General features: G+C 67.8%; 1 protein-coding gene across 1 annotated transcript; it reads right to left on the bottom strand.

Annotated features, from left to right (window-relative positions):
- Positions 1–511: 511 nt before the first annotated feature.
- LOC136006576 (glycosylphosphatidylinositol anchor attachment 1 protein-like) lies at positions 512–13,756 on the bottom strand. The gene is given in 22 exon segments (XM_065664589.1): positions 512–1,233; positions 1,235–1,333; positions 1,335–1,368; positions 2,505–2,521; positions 2,523–2,585; positions 2,587–2,658; positions 2,661–2,688; positions 3,583–3,771; positions 3,859–3,938; positions 4,974–5,039; positions 5,041–5,119; positions 5,875–5,939; positions 5,941–6,000; positions 6,003–6,083; positions 6,966–7,184; positions 8,053–8,087; positions 8,090–8,122; positions 8,125–8,151; positions 8,835–8,982; positions 9,494–9,608; positions 12,297–12,476; positions 13,656–13,756. Coding segments are annotated over 22 exon segments (1,875 nt in total). The 5' UTR covers positions 13,730–13,756; the 3' UTR covers positions 512–1,122.
- Positions 13,757–14,610: the final 854 nt, after the last annotated feature.

The following is a 14,610-nucleotide window of genomic DNA, read 5'->3' as shown; positions in this document are numbered from 1 at the left end:
GTACAGAGCCCCCCCCCCCAGGACACAGCTGACCCCAGTATAGAGACCCCCAGAACAGGACCCCCCCTGTGGGGCCACCAGGACCCACCCCCAGTAGAGACCAGGCTCCCCCAGCACATGGACCCCCCCTCCCCTATGTGCACCCTGGAGCTGCAGCCCGTGGGGAGGGGGCCCACTGGTACCGCCCCCATTGCTGCCACCCCAGGGGCTCAGCTGGCACTGGTGTCCCTGTCCCCTGCCCCACGGCCACAGTGTCCGGCTGTGGGGCTGGCTCTGGGTCCATCCATGGCTCTGGATGTTCACCTGGGGGTGCATCCAGGGGTCCCTCCCATGGGTCTGTCCATGGGTCTCTCCATAGGTCCAGTGGTGTCACTTCAAGAAGCGCACGTTCCTGAGCTGTGGGTCCATCCGTGGGTCCACCTGTGGGTCTCTCCATGGGTCCATCTGTGGGTCTCTCCGTGGGTCTCTCTGTGGGTCCATCTGTGGGTCTTTCCACGGGTCTCTCTGTGGATCCATCTGTGGGTCTCTCTGCGGGTCCATCCTTGGGTCTCTCTGTGGGTCTCTCCCTGAGTCTCTCTGTGGGTCTCTCCCTGAGTCTCTCTGTGGATCCATCCCTGGGTCTCTCCGTGGGTCCATCTGTGGGTCTCTCTGTGGGTCTTTCCATGGGTCTCTCTGTGGATCCATCTGTGGGTCCATCTGTGGGTCTCTCCCTGGGTCCATCCCTGGGTCTCTCTGTGGGTCTCTCCGTGGGTCCATCTGTGGGTCCATTTGTGGGTCCATCTGTGGGTCTCTCCGTGGGTCCATCCCTGGGTCTCTCCGTGGGTCCATCCCTGGGTCTCTCCGTGGGTCCATCCCTGGGTCTCTCTGTGGGTCTCTCTGTGGGTCCATCTATGGGTCTCTCCGTGGGTCCATCTGTGGGTCCATCTGTGGGTCCATCTGTGGGTCTCTCTGTGGGTCCATCCCCGGGTCTCTCTGTGGGTCTCTCTGTGGGTCCATCTGTGGGTCTCTCCGTGGGTCCATCTGTGGGTCTCTCTGTGGGTCCATCCCCGGGTCTCTCTGTGGGTCCATCCCTGGGTCCCTCCGTGGGTCCCTCCGTGGGTCCCTCCGCGGGTCCCCGCCGGGTCAGTCCCAGAAGAGCACGTTCCAGAGCAGCAGCCAGCAGGGGTAGGTGCCGAGGGCGAGCAGGGGGCAGAGGAAGGCCCCGTGCAGGTGGTGCAGGAGCAGCCCCCTGCCCCAGCGCGCTCAGGAAGCGCTGCCAGGCCTCGCCCGGCGCCGCCGGCGCCTCCACCAGCTCCCGCTCCAGGAAGATGCCCAGGAGCAGCGTCACGGCCGGGGGTGGCCAAAACCAGCACCAGCGCCAGCAGCACCCTGCGGGGAACGGGAGCAGTGAGTGCGGGGACACCGGGGGCACCAGAGCCACCCTATGGGGAACAGGAGCAGTGAGCACGGGGCCAGCAGCACCCTGCGGGGAACGGGAGCAGTGAGCGCGGGGACACCGGGGGCACCAGAGCCACCCTATGGGGAACGGGAGCAGTGAGCGCGCGGGGACACCGGGGGCACCAGAGCCACCCAGTGCCAGCAGCACCCTGCGGGGAACGGGAGCAGTGAGCATGGGGACACCGGGGGCACCCTATGGGGAACGGGAGCAGTGAGCATGGGGACACCGGGGGCACCCTAATGGGGAACGGGAGCAGTGAGCATGGGGACACTGGGGCCACCAGCACCCTATGGGGAACGGGAGCAGTGAGCATGGGGCCACCGGGGCCAGCAGCACCCTGCGGGAACGGGAGCAGTGAGTGTGGGGCCACCAGCACCCTATGGGGAACGGGAGCAGTGAGCGCGGGGCCACCAGCACCCTATGGGGAACGGGAGCAGTGAGCACGGGGACACCGGGGGCATCAGCACCCTATGGGGAACGGGAGCAGTGAGCGGGGGGCCACCGGGGCCACCGGGGCCAGCAGCACCCTGCGGGGAACGGGAGCAGTGAGCGCGGGGACACCGGGGCCACCCAGTGCCAGCAGCACCCTGTGGGGAACCAGAGCAGTGAGTGCGGGGCCACCGGGGCCAGCAGCACCCTATGGGGAACAGGAGCAGTGAGCATGGGGACACCGGGGGCACCAGCACCCTGTGGGGAATGGGAGCAGTGAGCGCGGGGCCACCAGCACCCTATGGGGAAATGGGTGCAGTGAGCGCAAGGGACACCGGGGCCACCAGAGCCACCCAGCGCCAGCAGCACCCTATGGGGAATGGGTGCAGTGAGCACGGGGCCACCAGAGCCACCCAGCGCCAGCAGCACCCTGCGGGGAGCAGGAACACAGGGAGCCCCTTACAGCACCCGGTGCCACCAGCACCAGCCTGCAGGGCCCCAGCACCCAGTGTCCCCCATGACCCCCACTGACCCCCGGTGTCGCCCTACAGGGACCCAGCACCCAGTGCCCCCTGCAGCACCCTGCCCTCCAGTGCCCCCCCCACCTCCAGACCCCCCCCCCGCCACCGGGGCTGACCGGGGCCCGGTGGGGGGCCGTGGCGGCGGCCGCCGGCACCATGGTCACAGCCAGGAGGAAGCCGAGGGAGAAGTTGAGCAGCTGCGAGCGCCGTGAGCTGCGCCGCCAGGTACAGCAGCGCCAGCAGCTTCAGCACCATCCAGCCCCCGCGACGGCCGCCGCCGAGCCGGGGCCCCCCAGCACCCTGCGGGAGAACGGGAGGCACCGGGAGCCAACAGCACCCGGGGAACGGGAAGGCACCGGGAGGGAGCCAACAGCACCCGGGGAATGGGAGGCACCGGGAGCCAACAGCACCCGGGGAACGGAGGCACCGGGAGGGAGCCAACAGCACCCTGTGCAACACTGGGAGTCAATGGGAACCCAAACCCAGCTGCAGACCCCATCTCCAAACCCCATGTGGTCCCTATGGGTGCTGAGGGGCAGGGCAGGGGCTCACCTGTGGGTGCTGTGGGGCAGGGCCAGGGGCTCACCTGTGGGTGCTGAGGGGCAGGGCAGGGGCTCACCTGTGGGTGCTGTGGGGCAGGGCAGGGGCTCACTGTGGGTGCTGCGGGGCAGGGCAGGGGCTCACCTGTGGGAGCTGTGGGGCAGGGCAGGGGCTCACCTGTGGGTGCTGAGGGGCAGGGCAGGGGCTCACCTGTGGGAGCTGTGGGGCAGGGCAGGGGCTCACCTGTGGTTGCTGTGGGGCAGGGCAGGGGCTCACCTGTGGGTGCTGAGGGGCAGGGCCAGGGGCTCACCTTGTGGGTGCTGAGGGCAGGCCAGGGGCTCACCTGTGCGTGCTGTGGGGCAGGGCAGGGGCTCACCTGTGGGTGCTGTGGGGCAGGGCAGGGGGCTCACCTGTGGGTGCTGTGGGGCAGGGGCTCACCTGTGGGTGCTGTGGGGCAGGGGCTCACCTGTGGGTGCTGAGGGGCAGGGGCTCACCTGTGGGTGCTGCGGGGCAGGCAGGGGCTCACCTGTGGGTGCTGAGGGGCAGGGCAGGGGCTCACCTGTGGGTGCTGTGGGGCAGGGCCAGGGGTCACCTGTGGGTGCTGTGGGGCAGGGCAGGGGCTCACCTGTGGGTGCTGTGGGGCAGGGGCTCAACCTGTGGGTGCTGTGGGGCAGGGCCATGCCCGCCACGTAGATGGCGATGAGGGTGAGCACCACGGCCTCGGCCTCGGACACGGGGAAGTGCTGCGTGGCCACGCTCTGGCCCAGCACAGGCAGGAAGTAGAGCGCCAGCCCCGCCGCGTGGCACACGAGCACCGGCGGCACCAGCGCCAGCAGCCGCGGCGCCTGCGGGCACAGCGTCAGGAGGAGCTGGGGGGGGCCGGGGGGGGGGGGTGGGGGGCAGGGGGGGGCCTCACCCACCTCCGCGGCGCTGGGACCGTGGGTGCTGTCGCTGAGCTGCTCCGCGCCGCCAGGGTCCGGCCGGTTCAGCTTCAACCAAAGGTCCAGGGCGTGCGGTCGGTCAGGGAAAACAGCCTGGGTATGGGGGGGGTGGGAGGGGATGGGGAGGGGATGGGGATGGGGAGGAGATGGGGATGAGGAATGGGGAAGAATTGGATGGGGTGGGATAGGATGGGAATGGGGATGGGATGGGGAGGGGATGGGATGGGGAAGAGATGGGGATGGCATGGGGATGGGATGGGGATGAGAATGGGAATGGGGATGGGATGGGTGAGGGGATGGGGATGGGGATGGGAATGAGGATGGGGTGGGATGGGGATGGGAATGGGGATGAGGATGGGAATGGGGATGTGGATGGGGAGGAATCGGGATGGGATGGGGACGGGGATGGGGAGGGGATGGGAATGGGGATGGAATGGAATAAGATGGAATGGGATGGGGATGGGATCGGGAGGGGATGGGATAGGATGGGGAGGAGATGGGGATGGGATGCGGATGGGTTGGAATGGGGGAGGAGATGGGATGGGATGGGGATGAGGATGGGGAGGGGATGAGGATCAGAATGGGGATGGGGATAAGGATGGGGATGGGATGGGGATGGGGATCGGAATGGGGATGGGGATAAGGATGGGGATGGGATGGGGATGGGGATGGAATGGGGATAAGGATGGGGATGGGATGGGGATGGGGATCGGAATGGGGATGGGGATAAGGATGGGGATGGGATGGGGAATGCTCTTTGCCTTCTGCCTCGCAGGGGTCTCCTGCTCTTCCAGCTAAAGGGGCCTCCCCAGCCCGAGCTCACCCAGGAGCTCACAGGGGACAGGGTCAAAGCCGCGCAGGAAATCACCCCCCTGCCCATCACCCCCCCATCACCCCCTGCCCCATCACCCCCCCCATCACCCCTGCCCCATCACCCCCCCTGCCCATCACCCCCCCCATCACCCCCTGCCCCATCACCCCCCCCATCACCCCCTGCCCCCATCACCCCCCCTGCCCCATCACCCCCCCCCATCACCCCCTGCCCATCACCCCCCTGCCCATCACCCCCCCCATCACCCCCTGCCCATCACCCCCAAAGGATATCCTGAGGATGAGGACGAGGATGAGGAAGCCGAAGGCCGGCATGTAGAGCCCGATGGACACGAAGCGCAGAGAGCGAGGGCAGCAGGTACAGGAAGTAGGACTGGTGCAGGCGCTCCAGGAGGTTGTTGAGCTTCCGGAACATCCCCCCCCAGCGTCCTGGGGGCAGCCCCATAGGGACACGTGGGGAGCCCCATAGGGACACGTGTGCAGCCCCATAGGGACACGTGGGGAGCCCCACAGGGACACGTGGGGAGCCTCACAGGGACACTACACGTGGGGAGCCCCACAGGGACACGTGGGGAGCCTCACAGGACACGTGGGGAGCCCCATAGGGACACATGAGAGCCCCATAGGGACACATGGAGAGCCCCATAGGGACACGTGCGCAGCCCATAGGGACACAAGGGGAGGCCCCCAAGGACACGTGGGGAGCCCCATAGGGGTGCAGTGGGAGACCCACAGGGACACGTGGGCAGCCCCGCAGGGACACGAGGGGAGGCCCCCAGGGACACAAGGGGAGCCCCCACAGGGACATGTGGGCAGCCCCATAGGGACATGTGGGGAGACCCCACAGGGATGCATGAGCACCCCCAATAGGGACACGTGGGCCGCCCCACAGGGACGCGTGGGCAGCCCCACAGGGACACGTGGGCAGCCCCATAGGGACACATGGGAGGCCCCCAGGGACACGTGGGGAGCCCCATAGGGACACGTGCGGAGCCTCACAGGGACACGAGGGGAGGCCCCCAGGGACACGTGCGCAGCCCCACAGGGACGCGTGGGCAGCCCCATAGGGACACGAGGGGAGGCCCCCAGGGACACGTGCGCAGCCCCCACAGGGACGCGTGGGCAGCCCCATAGGGACGCGTGGGCAGCCCCGCAGGGCTGCAGGGGTTGCGGTGCCACTCACTTGCCCACGGCGCTCAGGTCATACTTGTACTGCCGGAAGCTGTTGATGCCGCGCAGGGGTGAGCGCCTCGATGCGGTAGCGCAGGAAGAGGCCGTGCTCGCCGCGCGGTCCGCCCCGACGGCCTGCGCCAGCACCATCAGCAGCAGCGTCTGCAGGCTCCGGGCGTAGGCGGGCAGCGAGTCCCAGTCCGAGCGCTGGAGCTGCGGCAGGGCAGGGAGCGGGCACGGAGCTCGGGGCAGGGCGGGGGAGCAGCAGGAACACGGCCCCCCCCCTGCCCGCGGCACCAGGGGCATCGCCTGCGCGGCCCACAGGGACCCGGCAGCGCTGGTGATGCCAGCACCGCGTCCGAAGCCCGGCTGGACGCGGGCTCGCAGCGCCTGCTCCACAGAAAGGCTCCCTTCCGGCCCATTCCATGGCTGCCCATGCCTGGGGGCCCAGGCGAGCCGGGGCAGCCCAGCCCGTTGCCCGGTGCAGGTCAGGAGCCACCTTTGGGTCCGCCCCACAGAGCCCATGGGCATCAAGCGGAGCCCAGGGGAGGGCTCGGCCCAGCGGCCCCGGGACAACGGAGCGAGCCCAGGAAAGGAGCACGAGAGGCTCTGGCGCTCCGCGGGGCTGGGAGCGAAGGGGAGGATGCGCCTCGGAGCTGCTGAGCTGGGATGGGGCCGGACCAACACCGAGCCCCGTGGCACCCAGGGCCACCGCTAAGCACCCTTCAGGCACCTGCAGGGCCGTGCCCGCAGCCCTGCCCTGCGCAGCCCCTTCCAATGCTGAGCACCCTCTGGGGCAGGAATTGTCCCTCAGCTCCATCCTAAACCTGCCCTGGGGCAGCTTGGGGCCCGGTTCCTCTTGTCCCATCCCTTGTTCCTTGGGGGCAGAGCCCAGCCCCTCCTGGCTCCATCCTCCTGGCAGGCACTTGTAGGGAGCCATCAGGTCCCCCCTGAGCCTTCTCTTCTCCATCTGAACCCCCAGCTCCCTCAGCCGCTCCCCATCCCCGCTGTGCTCCAGGCCCCAGCTCCGGTGCCCCCACCGGCGCCGGCACAAGCCGCGGTGTCACCGGCAGGTGCGGGGGGTGCGGGTCCCACCTTGCCCTGGATGGTGCAGAGGAGCCCGTTCTTCTGGCAGAAGGCGTTGAAGAGGTTGAGCAGGTCGAGGTTGGGCAGTTGCCCGTTGAGCCCCTCCACGGCCACGTCGAAGCTCGTCACCACATCGCTGCTCAGCTCCAGGGCGATGGCCGCTTGGATGGCGCCGGCACGGCCCAACGGGCCCGAGGAGCGGACAGCTGCGGGCACCGGGCACGGCCACTGAACCACGGGCACTGGCACCAGGTACAGCACTGCACTGCACTGCAGGCACCGGGCACAGCACTGCAACCGCGGGCACTGGCACCGGGCACAGCACTGCACCACAGGCACCAGGCATGGCACTGCAACCGCGGGCACTGGCACCAGGCACAGCACTGCACCGCGGGCACCAGGCATGCACTGCACTGCGGGCACTGGCACCAGACACAGCACTGCACCACGGGTACCAACAACGGGCACGGCACTGCACCACATGCACCAGGCACGGCACTGCAACCGCGGGCACTGGCACCGGCACAGCACTGCGGGCACCAGCACCAGGCACAGCACTGCACCACGGGCACCGGGCATGGCACTGCACCACGTGTACCGGCACCGAGCACAGCACTGCACCACAGGCACCGGGCACAGCACTTACACCACGGGTACCGCACCAGGTATAGCACTGCACTGTGGGCACCGGGCATGGCACTGCACTGTGGGCAACTGGCACCAGGCACAGCACTGCACCACGGGTACCGGCAGTGAGCACAGCACTGCACCACAGGCACCAGGCACGGCACTGCACCATGGGCACTGGCACCGGGCATGGCACTGCACCACAGGCACCGAGCACAGCACTGCACCGTGGGCACTGGCACCGGGCACGGCACTGCACCGCGGGCATCGGGCATGGCACTGCAGCACTGGCACCAGCACCAGGCACTGCACCACAGGGCACCAGCACCGCTGGGAGCCAGCACCTCCAGCACCATGAGCACCACCTCCTCCACCCCCCCGACCACGAGCAGCACCTCCCTGACCACCCCTGCGACCAGCACCAGCACACCACCACCAGCACCACCGCCGCCTCCCGCCCGGCTCACACGGTGATGTTCACGTCGTGGTAGGCCTCCAGCCAGCCTCCATGCCCACGAGGTCGTGCTCATTGACGAGGAGATGATGTCTTTCGCCCAGTAGATCTGCCCTGAAGGCCACAGGGGCACAGATCCCTCCTACAGCCCCATCCCTGCCCCACGGCCCCATCCCTGCCCCATGGCCCATCCCTGCCCCACACACACCCCACAGCCCCTGTCATCGCTCTGTTCACGCCCCATGGCCCAACCCCTGCCCCACACATATCCCTTACAGGCCCAAACCCCACCCTTCACGTACCCCATGGCCCCATCCCTGCCCACACAAACCCTACAGGCCCTTGTCCCTGCCCACACACCCCATGCCCAGTACCAGCCACCCACAGCCCCATTCCTGCCCCACACACCCCCCATGGAGCATGTTCCTGTCCCAACACACCCCACAGCCCAGCACCTGCCCCACATAGCCACATTCCTGCCCCATACACACCCCATGGCATGTTCCTGTCCCAGCACACCCCACCGCCCAGCATCTGCCCCACATAGCCCCATTCAGCCCCATCCCTGCCCCATACACCCCCCCATGGTGCGTGTTCTTGTCCCAACACGACCCACAGCTCAGCACCTGCCCCACATGGCCCCATTCCTGCCCCATTCAGCCCCATTCCTGCCCCATACACACCCCATGGCATGTGTCCCTGTCCCAACACACCCCACGGCTCAGCACCTGCCCACATAGCCCCATTCCTGCTCCACACGCACCCACGCCCCTGCCCCACGACCCCTCCCTCCTCACCCCGGAAGTAGGCAGCAAGAGCCAGGAGCAGCCCCACGGCCTGGTTGTTCTGTGGGCCCGGGGCACAGCCGGTGCTCAGCACCAGCGCCTCGGTGCTGGCGGCGCGCGGCGCTCGCAGGATCCCATAGACATTGGTGCCCCGCACCAGCTGCGGGAGGCACAGGGCATGGGGGCACGGGGACCCCCAGCTCCCTCAGCCCTTCCCCATCCCCGCTGCGCTCCAGGCCCTGCACCAGCCCCATTGCCCTTCTCTGGCCCCGCTCCAGCCCTCATGTCTCTCTTGCAGTGAGGGGCCCAGAGCTGAGCACAGGATCTGAGATGCGACCTCCCCAGTGCCCGGTGCAGGGGCACAATCCCTGCCCCGGCCCCGCTGCCGCACCGGGGCCTGGTACAGGCAGGATGCGGCCACGGGCACAGGATGCTCATGTGCAGCTCCCCCATCCCAGCCCCTGTTCCAGGAGCAGTTTCCAGCCGCTCTTCCCTAAGGATTTAGTGTTCCCTGGGGCTGTTGGGGCCCAAGGGCAGGACCCGGCCCTCTGCCTGTTGACCCTCACCCATGGATCCCCCTGGAGGTGCCTCCATGCCCCCATCCACCCATGGAGACAGCGCCCAGCACCCCTGGGGCCCTGCAGCGCCCGGCGCCGCGGGCGCTGCCGTACATACGTAGCGCTCCGGCTCTCGTCGGGGAAGGGCAGCGCGTGGGAGAAGTGCTGCCGATGGACCTCCAGCCCCAGGCTCCACATGGTCTTCTCCAGCCACGCCGTGGGCATCCCGCTGCAGGCAACAAACAGGGAATGGCATCGGCCTCAAGGGCTCCTCCAGCCCCGGTCACCCTCCGCAGCTCCTCCATCCATCCCCAACCTGCCCAGGCAGGGCCCCCCAGCGCAGGGCACACAGGAGCGGGTCCATGGGGGCTCTGGATGACTCCAGACCCCCCTAATCCCATCCCAGGGCTCAGCCACCCTGGACCTCAACCAGCTCCTGCTCGCGTGGAGGTGAAGCCTCTCGGGGGTCAGTTTCTGGCCATTGCTCCTCGTCTGGCCCTGGCCCCATCCTCCTGCACCCGCCTTGGAGACCCTGCTCTGCACTGATGGATCCCCCCTGGCTGCCTGCTCCTCCTCCGGAGGAGAACCATGGAACAGGTTGGGGGAAAGGGACCTTAAAGCTCCCCCAGCCCCACCTCTGCCCGGGCAGGGGCCTTGCTGATCTGTGCCCCTATGGGGCAGGGACCAGCGCTGATCCCTGTGGACACCATTGACTCCAATGGGATCCTGCTCCACTGACCCAAACCCGCTGCGCACGGCCCCTCAGATCCTGCCCCTCCTCTGAGCCATCTGGGGCAGGAACAGAGCAACGGAGCTGGTGCAGGGCCTGGAGCAAGGGATGGGACAAGAGGAACCGGCCTCAAGCTGCCCCAGGGCAGGGTCAGATGGAGCTGAGGGACAATTCCTGCCCCAGAGGGTGCTCAGCATTGGAAGGGGCTGCCCAGGGCAGGGCTGCAGGCACCGGCCCTGTGAGTGCTCACACCCCCTCAGTGCCATGGGGCAGGGGTGGCCTTGGCAGGGCTGGCAGCGGTTGGACTGGGTGATCCTGAAGCTCTTTCTGACCCCAGGATCCCAGCCTGGGACCCCGGGTACCTGCGCTCGCCGCGGTGCCGGTTGGGATCCCCCTGCTCTCAGCGCGGGTCCATCAGCGCCGCTGAGCACGGGACCTCACAGCAGCATTCCCGGGATCGGGCACAGGGCGCTGCTGGAACCCCCGGGGATGCCCCTTGGCCAGGCCTGAGGCTGACCCAGGGTCCAGCCTCACCCGGGCGCTGCTTTGGGGGGGGTTTGGGATCAAGGGAATCACCCTGACCCTCACCGGGAGCATCTCCTGCATCCTTCCCACTCCCAGCCCTCCCCATTTCCAATCCCTCTCCAATTCCATGTAAAATCCCTTTTTAACTCCCCTTTCACCTCCATCAGACACAAACCTGACACTGAGACCGGATCCAGCTGCCCCCCGGCTCCATCAGGGGTTTGGAGATGGAGAAGCCTGTCCCTCACTGGCACCTCCCTCATTCCTCTGGATTCCCAGCTGCTCTCCACATCATCCCAGTTCCACCCCAAACCGGAACCAGGAGCCTTAAGGTCCCTCGCACCCCATTCCATGGCTCCACGATCCCATGGCCTGGCGGCTGCCACGTTCCCTTCCTGGGGACGCCAGTGCTCAGCCCCTCCTCTGGACCTGCTCCAGCAGCAAATAACCCCCAGGTCTCTTCCCATTGGAGAACAAGGAGCATCATTCCCACCCCATTGCTTCCTCAGAGAAACCGGCATCGGAAATAGCCCCAAATAAAGCCCCAAGGGCTGGTCTGGAGCAAGCTGCTCCAGTGGAAGGGGTCCCTGCCTGGGGCACAGGGCTGGAACTGCAAGAGCTTTAAGGTCCCTTCAACCCAAAGCATTCCAGGATCCCATGAAGACTGAGATGGGATCTTGGGGAGTTCTTCCCCATGAGGGTGCTGGGGCACTGGCAGGGGTTGAAGGGAGAAGTTGGGGATGCTCCATCCCTGGCAGTGCTCAAGGCCAGGTTGGACACAGGGGCTCGGAGCCCCCTGCTCCAGTGGAAGCGGTCATGGTTGAACCTGGATGAGCTTCAAGCTCCTCCCAACCCAGCCTAGCCCTGTCCATCACTCCATCACTCCATCGCTCCATGCCTCCATCACTCCATGAGTCCATCACTCCACCACCCCATGCCTCCATGACTCCACCACTCTGTGCCATCACTCCATGACTCCATCACTCCGTGACTCCATCACCCTGTGCCTCCACCACTCCATGCCTCCATCACTCCATCACCCCATGACTTCATCATTCCACACTTCCATCACTCCGTGCCTCCATCACCCCGTGACTCCATCACTCTATGACTCCATCACTCCGTGTCTCCATCACCCTGCGCCTCCATCACTCCATGCCTCCATCACCCCATGCCTCCATCACCCCATGCTTCCATCACCCCATCACCCCATGACTCCCTCATTCCACGCTTCCATCACTCCATGCCTCCATCACCCCGTGCCTCCATCACTCCATGTCTCCATCCTTTCATGCCTCCATCACCCTGTGCCTCCATCCTTCCATGCCTCCATCACCCTGTCCCTCCATCACTCCATGTCTCCATCACCCCGTGCCTCCATCCTTCCATGCCTCCATCACCCTGTGACTCCATCACTCCATGACTCCAGCACTCTGTGCCATCGCTCCATGGCTCTATGACTCCATGGCTCCATGCCTCCATCACTCTATGCCTCCATTGACTCCATCACTCCATGACTCCGTCACCCCATGACTCCGTCCCTCCGTGCCTCCATCACCCCGTGCCTCCATCACCCCATGACTCCTGCAGCAGCCCCACCACTCAGCCCCCCCCCCAGCCCCATTCTTACCCCCCCGCCCCCCAGTTTCACCCCGTTCTCACCCCGCTTTCTTCTTGTGGGTGGCGAAGTCGCGGGCGAGGGCGAGGGCGCGCTCCCCGAGGCCGAACTGCTCCTCCACCATGGTGGAGCCCATGGCGTTCTCGGACATGTAGGTGCGGGGGGCCAGGGGGGGGAACGCCAGCGCCAGGAACCAGCCCAGCCCCAGCACGTAGCTCAGCACGCTGGGTGGGGGGGGGGGGGGGTCAGCACCGCATGGGGCACCCCATAGAGCCCGGCCCCCCCCGGTGCTCGCCAGAGCCCCCAGGGAGTCACGGAATGGTTCTGTGTGATGTACTGTAGGTTACCCTGCTCTTGCAGGGGGGTTGGACTGGATGATCTTTTGAGGTCCCTTCCAACCCTTGGGATTCTGTGATTCTGTGATTCTGTGATCCGGCTCCAAGCCCTGCCGCGGGCAGGGACGCCGCGCGCTAAACCCGCTCACCCAAGGCCCATAGAGCCCCCATAGAGCCCCCAGTGCTCACCAGAGCCCCCACAGAGCCCCCCAATACAGCCCCCACAGAGCCCCCCAGCGCTCACCAGAGCCCCCATAGGGCCCCCACAGAGCCCCCCAATACAGCCCCCATAGAGCCCCCCAGCGCTCACCAGAGCCCCCACAGAGCCCCCATAGAGCCCCCAGCGCTCACCAGAGCCCCCATAGAGCCCCCCAGCGCTCACCAGAGCCCCCATAGAGCTCACCAGAGCCCCCATAGAGCCCCCCAGCGCTCACCAGAGCCCCCATAGAGCCCCCAGTAGAGCCCCCATAGAGCCCCCCAGAGCCCTCATAGAGCACCCAAGAGAGCCCCCATAGAGTCCCATCAACAGAGCCCCCATAGAGCCCCACAGAGCCCTCATAGAGCCCCACCAACAGAGCCCCCATAGAGCCCCCCAGAGCCCTCATAGAGCCCTCCCAACAGAGCCCCCATAGAGCCCCCCAGAGCCCTCATAGAGCCCCCCCAACAGAGCCCCCATAGAGCCCTCATAGAGCCCCCCCAACAGAGCCCCCATAGAGCCCCATAGAGCCCTCATTGAGCCCCCCCAACAGAGCCCCCATAGAGCCCCATAGAGCCCTCATTGAGCCCCCCCAACAGAGCCCCCACAGAGCCCCCCCAACAGAGCCCCCATAGAGCCCCCCAGAGCCCTCATAGAGCCCCCCCAACAGAGCCCCCATAGAGCCCCCCAGAGCCCTCATAGAGCCCCCCCAACAGAGCCCCCATAGAGCCCCATAGAGCCCTCATAGAGCCCCCCCAACAGAGCCCCCATAGAGCCCCCCAGAGCCCCCCCAACGCTCACCTGAGCCCCCTCAGAGCCCCCCACAGACCCCCTATAGAGCCCCCCGGAGCCCCCCGAGCCCCCGCGCTCACCACAGGGGGGTGTTGTGGCGCACGATGAAGCGGCCGAGCGCCCGGCGGCAGTGCGGGTCCGAGAGCAGCCCCATGGCGGGGGGGGCGGGGGGGGGGCCGGGTCTGTGCGGCTGGGAGGGGGGAGGGGAGGGGGGGACACGGAGGGGGGGGGAGGGGGAGGGGGAGTCACCAAAGGTACCGCGGGGGGGGGGGGGCTCCCATGGACCCAACCCCCCCGGGGGGCGGAGCGGGCCCGGCCCTGCCCCACAGGGCCCGGCTGCTGCCCAGAGCCTGGCCCACGCTCACCCCTCAGCCCCGGCCCCCCCCCCCTCGCTCCCCCCCGGTCCCGGTCCCGGTCCCGGTCCCGTCCCCACCTCCCGGCGCCGCCGCCGCCGAGGCCCCGCAGCCGCGCTCAGCCCGGGCCAGGCCGCAGGAGGAGCCCGGAGCCTCCGGTGAGCACCGGCACCGAGCCCCGCCCCTCCGCGCTGCGCACGCGCGCGCTGCTGCGCCCCCTGGCGGTGCGAGGGGCACGGGGCACGCACGGGGCACGCACGGGCCACGCCCGGGGCACGCACGGGCCACGCCCGGCGCAGGCGGGGGCTGCGGGCAGGGACGGGGCTGGAGACCGGGACACGGAGGGGCCGTGGCACGGGGGGGGTGGAGGCGCCTTGAGGGGGCTCGGGCTCCAACCGCGGGCGGGGACCGGGTCCAGCGGAGCAGGGGGCTCCGAGCCCCTGTGTCCAACCTGGCCTCGAGCACTGCCAGGGATGGGGCAGCCACAGCTTCTCTGGGCACCCTGTGCCAGCGCCTCAGCACCCTCACAGGGAAGAGCTTCTGCCTAAGAGCCAACCTGAACTTGCCCTGTGCCGGGTTGAACCCATCGCCCATGGGCCTGCAACTGTCGCACCCGTGGAGGGACAGGGACAGGCAGGGACGGGCAGGGATGGGCAGGGATGGACAAGGACAGGCAGGGATG

Source organism: Lathamus discolor, unplaced genomic scaffold, assembly GCF_037157495.1.
Source record: "Lathamus discolor isolate bLatDis1 unplaced genomic scaffold, bLatDis1.hap1 Scaffold_304, whole genome shotgun sequence".
In the NCBI taxonomy this organism is placed as follows: Eukaryota; Metazoa; Chordata; class Aves; order Psittaciformes; family Psittacidae; genus Lathamus; species Lathamus discolor.
This window is presented reverse-complemented; position numbering and strand designations above follow the sequence as displayed.